At 45.1% G+C, this 11,950-nt stretch overlaps 1 protein-coding gene across 3 annotated transcripts in view; it reads right to left on the bottom strand.

Moving 5' to 3' along the window:
- The window catches only part of LOC109997280 (MTSS I-BAR domain containing 1), a 39,285-nt gene that overhangs the window by 4,697 nt on the left and 22,638 nt on the right, over window positions 1–11,950 (bottom strand). The window contains exons 6-14 of one of the 3 annotated variants that reach the window (XM_065948278.1): window positions 11,730–11,804; window positions 11,398–11,409; window positions 5,854–6,011; window positions 5,571–5,678; window positions 4,849–4,946; window positions 4,355–4,577; window positions 3,118–3,222; window positions 440–610; window positions 196–352 (exon numbers count right to left, since the gene is read on the bottom strand). In XM_065948278.1, the coding sequence (XP_065804350.1) occupies window positions 196–352; window positions 440–610; window positions 3,118–3,222; window positions 4,355–4,577; window positions 4,849–4,946; window positions 5,571–5,678; window positions 5,854–6,011; window positions 11,398–11,409; window positions 11,730–11,804 (1,107 nt within the window). Of the gene's footprint in view, window positions 1–195; window positions 353–439; window positions 611–2,645; window positions 2,892–3,117; window positions 3,223–4,354; window positions 4,578–4,848; window positions 4,947–5,570; window positions 5,679–5,853; window positions 6,012–11,397; window positions 11,410–11,729; window positions 11,805–11,950 lie in introns of all 3 variants that reach the window. The other 2 variants (XM_065948277.1, XM_065948279.1) reach the window with 2 other exon arrangements.

Raw genomic sequence — 11,950 nt, 5'->3', positions numbered from 1 at the left:
GGTGCAGAGGTTGTCAAAGCTTTAAAAAAACTAGAAATTATTGGTTTTATATTTAGTCAAAAAAGAGAGAGCCATTTCCAAAAAACGATTTAAACAGTGTGCAGAAGTTTTCCTGCAGTTTTTGTTAGTCAAAAACAATAAATGACCTATCAAATCAATGTTTAGAATTCAGGGATCATGACAACCCTGGTGTACCTTGAGAGGGGATGGCGTCCTCTGAGCAGCACGGTGTGTTGGTCTGGCTGCTGTAGCCACTCGAGCCCTGCAGAGAGTCTCTGCTGGAGCCGTGGATGTCCAACCTAAGGCCCCGGGCCAACACTCGAGCCAGCTCCTCATGGGCCTCGCGGTCCTCCTGACAGGATCGCACAAATGAATCACAAATTAAATGGTTCTGTGTGAGCTGAAATGAATCACATGTTTTAAAGAAACACCATCTGACCTTGGTTGAGGTCACAGAGGGGCTTCCTTTAACCCCTGGTGGTTCCTCTCCAGGTGTTGTGGTAACATCAGCGCCTTGGTAGCTGCTGGGATCTGAAGTCTCTCTCCTGTCCTTGCTTCTCTTCAGGGTGTTGACCATTCCCTGTTCGTATGGACCCGGTTTGGCCCAGTCCTACACAGATGAACAGCATCATGAACAAATCAGTAATACAGCTGCTGCTTTGTCAGTATTAGATGATTTCTTTAAACTTCTGGCCCTGATAAAAATTCTTCTCTTAAAAGGTCCAATCAGTTAGATGTGTAGTGAGTGAAATGATAAAGTGACCTTACTATATGATCAGACATTAAGGAAACATGCTATGTTGAAGAGCTGGCTTCTCTGACAACAATGTAGCAGCCAGTATGTCCTCCTTCTAACTTTAGATTCTGGTCCTGAATGCTCTGGATTTGTTTGGACCAGAGAAGGTAGGCGGTTTTAAGGCACCCCCACACAGCCGTTTTGGACGCCCCTCAGTTAGCCAGATATGAGACCAGTTATCAGGTCAAACCAACAGGTGTTGTAGCGATGGACGCGGGCGAGAGAACTGGTTCAGATAGAAGTGATTGTACCCGACCTAAAAAGCCTCTGCATGTTTCTAATAAGCTCCACGAGCAGAAACGTGCTCAAACTAGGATCAATATTGGAGATACTTTTGAAAAATGGAGAGAGGTTAGAACACAGAAAGGTTTCCAGACCAATGCAGAGCTGGCTAAACACTGAAGCTTCGGTGTCCACCACATGGCAACCTGCGTGAGCATCGACTCTAGAGAGGAGATGGCGGGGGAGACAGCTCTCTACAATGTTTAGAATTTAGACTGCAGAACCCATTTCAAACACTAGCCCTGCATCTCAGTTCTCTTAAATGCTATCTCCTCGCTCCTTGGCCGAACCGGAAGTAGTTCTAGACCCGCCATGATAAGGAACTTCCCAAAGCTCTTATAACTGAAAGGAGGAGAGAGGAGGGAGATCTGAGGAGCGATGACCGAGGATACACAAGAGCTGACTTTGCGGAAGTCTTTTTACTGACATGCACGCCCCCTTATTGAATTTCACTCACTGATTGGACGCTGCAGCGGATCAGACTTCAATGAAACTTATCAACATCAGCGGAGTTTAATAACGGAGAAAAGAAGGACATTAAAAAGACGCTAAACGGACCGTCGGACATTTAAACAGATTATAAACATCTGTCAGTTTGTAAAGAGTAAGTCTGTGATGAGCTGGGATTCAAAAAGTGTCTGACATGAAGAGTAACAACAAAATATTATGTAGCCTGTAAGTTCTATAAAATCAATACCTGTTTGCCCTTGCTGACAAAGGGAGTCTGTCAGTAAGAAACACATTTTACATTCATCATTATTTATGTTCGTGAAATTTCATCAAAGACTGATCATTAATGATCTTCTGTTTGGAAAATATCACTTTTTTTCTCTATTTTTTAGAACTCATAAATAATTGTCAGTATTCCTGAGACATAAGTATCTGTGTTTATAAAATACAGAGTTCATTGTCGAATTAGAAGTCAAAACTAATACAAATAATAAATAGACAATTTAATATTAAATATTTTTGTCAGTAGAAATTGTCCTTTTGGTTTGAAGCAGAATGCAGCTTGTTCTTCATGTGCAGGTGTTTGTTATCAGATAAAGTACACAAATTAAACACTGCTACTGTGTGTACTTTATTAGAAATAATACAGTTCATATTTGTGCGGACATAAACAGCTGTTTAAGTCAACTGACAGCTGAACGTGATCAGCTGATGTCATCATTACAAACGGACATCGCTTCACGTGACGCTACAGAGGAAAGGACGTCTCATGTCTCTTAAAACATATCTCCTCATTTCCTCTCTCCTCTGCTTCGTTTCCTTGCATCTCTCCATGCATCTCTGGTGGGAGGGAAGGCAAGTGGAGGACACTTGGATGCAATTAAGGGAACTGGGATGTACCCTAGGTGTCAGTTACATACTGCTCCTTTAAGATTCTGTAGTTTGAAGTTCTGCATGTAAATAATGAAGCTAAAGCACTACAGAGGAAAGGAAGGGGAGACTGAAGAAATGTGTGTTTGTCTCTAAAGTAAGACAAGAAAGAATTAAACTGTAAAAATGAGATTTTAGATAAAAACAAGGAATACACGAAGACAGATCGGGTGGATGAGGATCAAACCTTCCAGGACAGGACTCTGGACGATGGGACCAGTCCGAGAGCCAGGGACTCTCCTGATTGGCCTGAGCCTGAACGACACCACGGCCAGGTGGGAGACATGGACGAATAGGATGGCGAGGAGATGGGAGAGGAGGAGGAGGAGGAGGAGGAGGTGAAGTATGGAGGAGGGTGGAGATGGGTGTCCTGGGCCTGCAGTACCACTCCATGCAGACAGAGGGCAGCGGGATGGTCATAACCGTTGAACAACTAAAAGTGAGTGGATGACGGAGAGGCAGGACAACAATTCATAAATCAAAGATGGCGGTTTCCGAAATGAAAACACAACAGGAGTGTAGGTGGAGACGCTCATGACCTTCGACATTATTCATTATTAAAGCTGTCTAAAGGTGTTTATGTAGATAAAACCCATCGTCGCCATCTTATGCGGTGTGTGTGTGTATGTGTGTGTGTGTTGTCATGTGCAGGCGTTCACCTGTTGCAGCCCGGTGTGAGGCTCACTGTGTGAGGGTGAGGAGGAGGAGGAGGAAGAGGAAGAGTCCTCACTGACACACTCAGACAGTAAAGGAGACACACACGACTGCAGCAGAGCCATGCAGAGCGCACACACAGAGATTACACGACACAAGGAGAGCAGAGAAACAAAAACAGACAGAAAAAGAAGCATAAGAAGAAAAAGCATGAGCCACAGGTTAGTGATCAAAACAGTCTCTGAGGATTAAAGCAACACAGAGCAGAGCATCTATTAGTGTCAGCGTCAGATACAAACAACAGAAGAAGCAGCAGCTGTTAGCACAGAGAAGAAGAAGCAGCAGCTGTTAGCACAGAGTAGTAGAAGAAGCTGTTAGCACAGAGAAGAAGAAGAAGCTGTAAGCACAAAAAAGAAGCTGTTAGCACAGAGTAGAAGAGTAGAAGCCGGATGGATGAGAAGCTGAGAGTTGTGAGAGCTACACACAGAAACACATTGTCTGTTTGTGTCTACACCTGCAGACTTCAGGAGGTTTGTGCAACTTTAAGAAATTACAGATAACGTTAGAATCAGAAACTTTTTCACTGATTCTGATTAACGCTGAAACACTTTGTGGTCACTAACAGTAAATATTTACTCCTTTACTTTGTTTCATATCTTTTAAATTAAACTTCTTTACTCTGGGGGACAAAAATAAACATGTCATGATGTCACTCAGTGAAAATACAGCCAAGGTTTTTCTGTTTTTTCTAGTTTAATTTGAAGGTTAAATGCCCCTGAACCAGAGCTCAGGAAACCCTGTGGAGAGAAAGTAAGCCTGAGGGTGACTCAGCGCCCGTGCACACACATGCACACACGTGCGCACACGTGCGCACACACACACACACACACACACACACACACACACACACACACACACACACACACACACACACACACACACACACACACACACACACACACACACACACACACACACACACACACACACACACCAACAGCAGCACGATATCCTAGCAACCTGCAGGGATTTGTGACCTCGATGCTGGAAGAGGAGTCGATCAGAATAAAACGAGTGTTTGTGTTTTTCATTTGACTTCATTCAAAGTGTCACACTAACAAACAATATCCATCCACAGGTGTTCCTGTTGTATCAGGTGTTTAGGATTCAGGTGTTTCTCTGGTGTTTTAAGTGTTTCAGGTGTGTAAAGTGTTCTTTCTCTCACTGATCCGTGCTACATACCTGCGATGTTTCCGGGGGCATGGGGGAGGGGGATTTGGACTGGAAGGCGTCCTGGGAGATGAAGCCTGAGTCATGGGAGGAGATGGAGGAGAGGCGTGCGGGCGTCTGCTGCGGTAGCACCGAGGAGGAGGAGGAGGAGGCGCGGTATCGGAAATGTGAGGTGGGGGAGTGACAGTGTGAGCCACTGGAGCGCGAGTCGCTGCTGTTCACGCTGTTCAGGCTGCTGCAGGACGATAGAAGACACGAGAAGAGAACAGGAGGAGTTAATAAAGAGGGAGGAAACTTTTGTTTAGAGGAAAATCATCGACTCATGAAGACCCTATAAATCCTCCACACAGATCAGACACATTCAGATTATTTCTAAAGCGCAGTTCCACTTGTAGACCACAGGATGGCAATAGAGTACAGTCAGAATAAAGTGAACAGACGTATCAGTTTGTTTTGAAGATTTGCTGGGATGACTGATGACTTTTTCTGTAGCCATGGTAACCAACCTGCACATGCTTGACTTCCTGGACATGGTGGTGCTCGGAGACGAGGGCGGAGTTTGGTAGGACCAGGTACACTCAGAGCCCTTCAGGTCAACGATCACCTGGACGGAGAGAGAAAGAGGACAAAATGATGACACCAGTTAGTCAGATGTGGGCGAGTTTATTTTTGAACATGAAATGTGTATGAGATGTTTGAGTAAACATTAGGACTTCATAATATAGATATACTTTATGTTACCTTCATTCACTGCTCTGTATGAACCTAAAGGGACATGTCTAAAGGTGTCATAGCTGTAATAGCTGTCAGCTGGAGCCTTCGCTGAGAGAGAGAGAGAGAGAGAGAGAACGGGGAAGGACATGCTGGAAAAGAGCCACAGGTCGGACTCGAACCCAGACTGCTCGCTCTGAGAACTACAGCCTCTGTACATGGGATGCGGCAATTTTATTTACACCAGTACATCTTCTGGGGGTTTAAGGTCAAAATATCAGAGCAGGGAATTAACAGGGGTGAATAACAATGCCCCCACCACATGGGGGCAGTGTTAGAGGTCAGTGCTGATGAATGTCGACTGTGATACACAAAGTTTTGTTCAGTAAGGTGTGATTAAATCTGTGCAGTTTTGTCTGCAGTAATGTCCTCAAAAAGGTGGAAAAACACTTCAAGTGCAAGAATTCAAAACATCAGGAACCAATCAGGACAGAGTGTCAGCAGCAGGCGAGTGTACCTGTTCGCTGGAGGCGGGCAGCTTGTGAGGGTCCATGGTTAAAGTTTTCAGGTCGTCTGTCAGAGTCTGCAGGTGAGTGATCTCCCCGAGCATGGACATCTCCTCCTCCTGACACACAACAACAACTATGTAACCACACGATCACTACAACGCTCCATACAGACGAGGCGTACTGACCACCACCTGCCGCAGCATGGACATCACCTCCTCCTGACACACAAACATCAACAACCACATTACCACACGACCACTACAACGCCCCACCCAGAGGAGGCGTACTGACCACCACTGGCCGCAGCATGGACACGAAGCAGCAGAATCGACTCCTCTCCTCCACCAGCGCTCTCCTCACCGCCTGCTTCTCCGTCTCCTCCAGCAGCAGGTATTTATCACTGACGTCCTGCATGGCGCTGTCCAGCTGAGGCTGCAGGTCCCCGCGCCCTGCACACACAGAAACACATACATTTGTTATTACAGTGGAACATATATGAATGTTTTCATCCCAGACTGTCTGCTGATTACTTTCAGAAACTAAAGACACGTTTGTAAAAATAATTCTGAGACAAGTGAAAAACGTTATTCATGATTTTCTACCAGCAGAGGAAACGATCAGAATCAGAAAACCCAAATATAATCAACCGACCGAGCGGTTTGAAAGAGCAAAGGAGCAAATCCATACATTTCAACTAGAGAAGTCAAACAGACATTTTTTTTCCCTTTTTCTTGATAAATAACTCGATAATCGTTCTGTCATTAAACTTGTTGGTGAGTTAAAGTTTCTGTCAGTGAACTTAAAAAATAAAAGATTACATTTCAGCCCAGCAAACAAAGAAAACACATCTTCAAACCAAACACAACTTTACTGAGCAATGTTTAAAAAAACAACAGAGAGGAAGTTTAAGAGCGGGTCATATTTCTAGGCTACAGTGTACCTGTGTTTCCAGTCTTTATGCTCAGCTACGCTAACCATTGTTTTTAAAGTCTCTTAAATGTTCATTAAATTATTGAATGTATGTCAGAAAGAAAAGGAGAAAAACACTGAGAGGTTGTGTTCAATGAGCGTGTTAAAAGTTCCTGAAAGACGTTGAGCCTCTCCTGATCTGTAATCCAGTATAAGTAATGTATCATTATCCAGCTGGTAGAGACAGCCATTGAAGAACACAGGGAGAAGAGGGGGGGGGGCAGATCTGTAGCTTCAATCAAAGTACAGAGTGCTTATTATCTGTGAAACTTGATCTTCAGTTTCAGAGAGAGCTCAGTCTGTTCTCAGGCTGGAAACATGAAAACAACACACAACAACATTTAAACACACCAACATTCCAACACACCAACACTCCAACACTCCAACACACCAACACTCCAACACCCCAACACTCCAACACCCCAACACCCCAACACCCCAACACTCCAACACTCCAACACTCCAACACACCAACACACCAACACCCCAACACCCCAACACCCCAACACTCCAACACCCCAACACTCCAACACACTCCAACACCCCAACACACCAACACTCCAACACACCAACACCCCAACACTCCAACACACCAACACCCCAACACTCCAACACACCAACACTCCAACACACCAACACTCCAACACCCCAACACACCAACACCCCAACACCCCAACACTCCAACACACCAACACTCCAACACCCCAACACACCAACACCCCAACACTCCAACACTCCAACACACCAACACTCCAACACCCCAACACTCCAACACACCAACACTCCAACACACCAACACCCCAACACTCCAACACCCCAACACTCCAACACACCAACACACCAACACTCCAACACACCAACACACCAACACACCAACACTCCAACACTCAAACACTCCAACACCCCAACACACCAACATCCTAACACACCAACACACCAACACTCCAAAACCCCTACACTCCAACACACAAACACTCCAACACCCCAACACACTAACACAACAACACACCAACACCCCAACACCCCAACACCCCAACACTCCAACACCCCAACACTCCAACACACTCCAACACCCCAACACACCAACACTCCAACACACCAACACCCCAACACTCCAACACACCAACACCCCAACACACCAACACTCCAACACACCAACACTCCAACACACCAACACTCCAACACCCCAACACACCAACACCCCAACACCCCAACACTCCAACACACCAACACTCCAACACCCCAACACACCAACACCCCAACACTCCAACACTCCAACACACCAACACTCCAACACACCAACACCCCAACACCCCAACACACCAACACTCCAACACTCCAACACCCCAACACCCCAACACACCAACACTCCAACACCCCAACACACCAACACCCCAACACTCCAACACTCCAACACACCAACACTCCAACACACCAACACCCCAACACTCCAACACACCAACACACCAACACTCCAACACACCAACACCCCAACACTCCAACACACCAACACACCAACACTCCAACACACCAACACACCAACACACCAACACACCAACACACCAACACTCCAACACTCAAACACTCCAACACCCCAACACACCAACATCCTAACACACCAACACACCAACACTCCAAAACCCCTACACTCCAACACACAAACACTCCAACACCCCAACACACTAACACAACAACACACCAACACCCCAACACCCCAACACCCCAACACTCCAACACCCCAACACTCCAACACACTCCAACACCCCAACACACCAACACTCCAACACACCAACACCCCAACACTCCAACACACCAACACCCCAACACACCAACACTCCAACACACCAACACCCCAACACTCCAACACACCAACACCCCAACACTCCAACACACCAACACTCCAACACACCAACACTCCAACACCCCAACACACCAACACCCCAACACCCCAACACTCCAACACACCAACACACCAACACTCCAACACCCCAACACACCAACACCCCAACACTCCAACACTCCAACACACCAACACTCCAACACACCAACACCCCAACACCCCAACACTCCAACACACCAACACTCCAACACACCAACACCCCAACACCCCAACACTCCAACACACCAACACCCCAACACTCCAACACACCAACACACCAACACTCCAACACACCAACACACCAACACACCAACACTCCAACACTCAAACACTCCAACACCCCAACACACCAACATCCTAACACACCAACACACCAACACTCCAAAACCCCTACACTCCAACACACAAACACTCCAACACCCCAACACACTAACACAACAACACAACAACACACCAACACACCAACACACAAACACACCAACACTCCAATATTTGGATCAGAAGGAGGAGCTGTAGAGCAGTGAGGAAAACCCTTGATTGTTGTTTTTCCTCCTCTTTCAGAGGATCATGTGGTAATCTGATCGTCTCTTCAGCTGCGTTTAAGCGTGCAATTAAAGTTAGATTTCTCCTCCAGTGAGAGCTCAGGTCACTTCTGTGGTCTGTAGGAGACTTCTGTTCTGTCAAACTTGAAATCAACGTTCCCTGGCAGACGTTTCTGTGATACAGAGGAGAGAGAAGACTGAGAGCTTCTGTTAGTTCAGGTTTTTACAAAGAATTTGAGAAGTTTGAAGCCAAGAAGATAAGAAAATCTGTCTCATGTTCTGTTTTTTCTCTTCTCTATCTCTCCATCTTTTCCTTCTCTGCAGATGTTTTTCTTTTCTCCGTGCTTCTCCCTTTCATTTCCTCCTCTTTTGTCCTCAAACTCGTTCAGGAAGTCACACACATTCACATGCACACAACGCTAACACTGTAGAATCCACATACAGCTGGACTGTATAATGTGTTACAATGTGGACACAGTTATTCATCTTTTCTGTTCTTGTGACCCAAAATGATCTAAGAAACCTGTCTGTTACGTTCAAACTAGTGAAACCTTTTACATAGACTCTTTTCTCCAAGTACTGGAGCGCAGCCCTCCCCTGGCAGCCTTGCAGTGTTCTGCAGCCCCCTTAAGGTTTCCAGAGAGCTGGCCAATCAGAAGAAAGTGTTCACGTTGGGACCTCAAAGAGACAGCAGCTGAAACAAACCGTTTCAGGCAGAGGCTGAAATTAGGGTTTTTACTGATGCCGGTATCAGATCGATAAGATCATGTAAAGCTGATCATGTAAAGCTGCTAAAGGTTTCACACACTGACAACATGAAAAGTCAACATGAGGACAATATGGGAGCTGTGAATGTTTATCTCTGCAGGGTGACTGTCTCTCTGTCTGTCTTATCAAGACATCTATTCCTTCATTGTCCTCTAATCTCTCTCCTGATTTTATTCATTTCAGCTCAGATGTTTCATTTTTACTTCTCTCTCTCTCTCTCTCTCTCTCTCTCTCTCTTTTCATTCCAACACAACTTCGTCCTCCCCGTTTCCTCACTCTTCCTCCCTGATGACATTCACACCACAGCAGAGTTCTCTCTCTCCTTCAGTAACAACACACTCAGATAGACTCGACCACATCTGTGGTTCCTCTGGGGTCGGTACCCGGTCCTCTTTATCTAGTCTTAGAGACACGGTTCAAAGCTGGAATCCTCTGTGGGCAAGAACGCGACACACGTGTTCTCACTTATAATAAGTCTTGTGTTAGAACCATGAATCAAAAAACTTGTTCTAAACGCTAACGACTTGTTCTGAAAATGATGACTTCACAACGTCAGATTTTCAAACACACCTCAAAGCTTTCTTGAATACGGCTGAAGACAATGTACATCAAACATCAGGAGATGACCAGAATGGTGGCAGTTTATCCTCTTTGGGAAAATAATTTATTCATCAGATTTCATGGCAATCCGTCCAGTAGTTCCATTGTTCCATTTCACCTACAAAATACAAATGCCAGCCTCATGGTGGCGCTAGAGGAAAAGACCCAGGGATCACCACAGTGAGACAGATTAACACTCTGGGGACCATGAATGGTTGCACGAAATTTCAGTCCATCCAATAGTTGTTGAGATTTTTCAGTTTGGGTTAAACTGGTGGACAAACCAAAGTGACGGAGCAGTCCTTCAAAATAAGACACTTTCTGTGTTTTCTGTTTTCTTCCATATGTGTTTAATCTCTTAAAACTGTTCAAAACAAACCTTTAAATTATCTCTGGTGGATAAACTGTGTCATGAGTTTGTTTTTAATAACTGTAAACATCTTCAGCGTGTCATAGTCTGTCTGTCATAACGACATCAGTTGAGTCATAAAGATAGTGTTTCATTACTCCTATTTGGGCGGTGCGTCAGTCATCCAGCTGTTGGTTGTGGTTACATATTGGTTGGATTGCTCCACATTGTTTCCTGATGATGTCTTACATAACGAGCAGAGGAAACTCTTTACTTGATCTTGTTCAGTATGTGTTTGGTGTGTTTTGTGGTGTTCATGGTTTAAATATGAGTCACACAAACGTCTGAACCACGTGGGAACGTCTTTGAGTTGAATTAAAGCTGGGTGTGATGGAGGAGGTGACGGAGCAACACTAACTGTTTTGTGTCTCTCACAAGACGATCAGAACATGTACTTTTATAAATCCTTCCTGTTTAGATTAAAACCAGAATAGATTTGATTTAATTCGACCGCTTTGGGCCTTAAAGTCTGGATCTGGATCCATTCGATCCAGTCCACTGAGACATTTCTTTGAACAAACCAAACTCTGATTTTCATGAACACAACGCAACATATAAGGTCAGAGGTTGTAATTGCTCCACAGCGGATAACGACGAGTCTCAGTTTGTCAGGAATAATCCTCACAGAAAAAACATAGAAAAACAAGAGACGGAAAAATATTACTTACCGAATACATCAGCTGGACAGAGCAGTGCATGATGGGACGCCATGAGCAGAGGGGGAGAAAAAAAACACAAGATGAACTTTGAACTGTTCACATATCTTCATACAGTCGTCATTATGTTCTTTCACGCCACTTAATCATCCCATTAAAGAAACCACGACGCCTTTCATTATCGCCCACTACCCTCAGAACATTCCTTTAAACTCAGAGTGTAGTTATACATCTTACTCAGGGAGGAATTATAAACGTTGACGCCCTCGTTAAGATTTGATTGTGTTGTGTTGTTACGTAACGGAGCCACAGAGACTGTTCAGATCAAATGTCACGTTTCAAACCTTTCTTTGCTTTTTTCTGCAGCTTCAGAGTGTCCGAGGATCTCTTCTTGATCTCCTGACGAGCCTTCTTATACTCTGCAGGGAGACACACACACACACATGAAATACACACACACACACGCACACGCACGCACGCACACACACACACACACACACACACACACACACACACACACGCACACACACACACACACACACACACACGCACACACACACACACA

Source organism: Labrus bergylta, chromosome 19 (assembly GCF_963930695.1).
Source record: "Labrus bergylta chromosome 19, fLabBer1.1, whole genome shotgun sequence".
In the NCBI taxonomy this organism is placed as follows: domain Eukaryota; kingdom Metazoa; phylum Chordata; class Actinopteri; order Labriformes; family Labridae; genus Labrus; species Labrus bergylta.
Note: the sequence above shows the minus strand (reverse complement) of the source record. Positions and strands in the feature narration are given on the sequence as shown.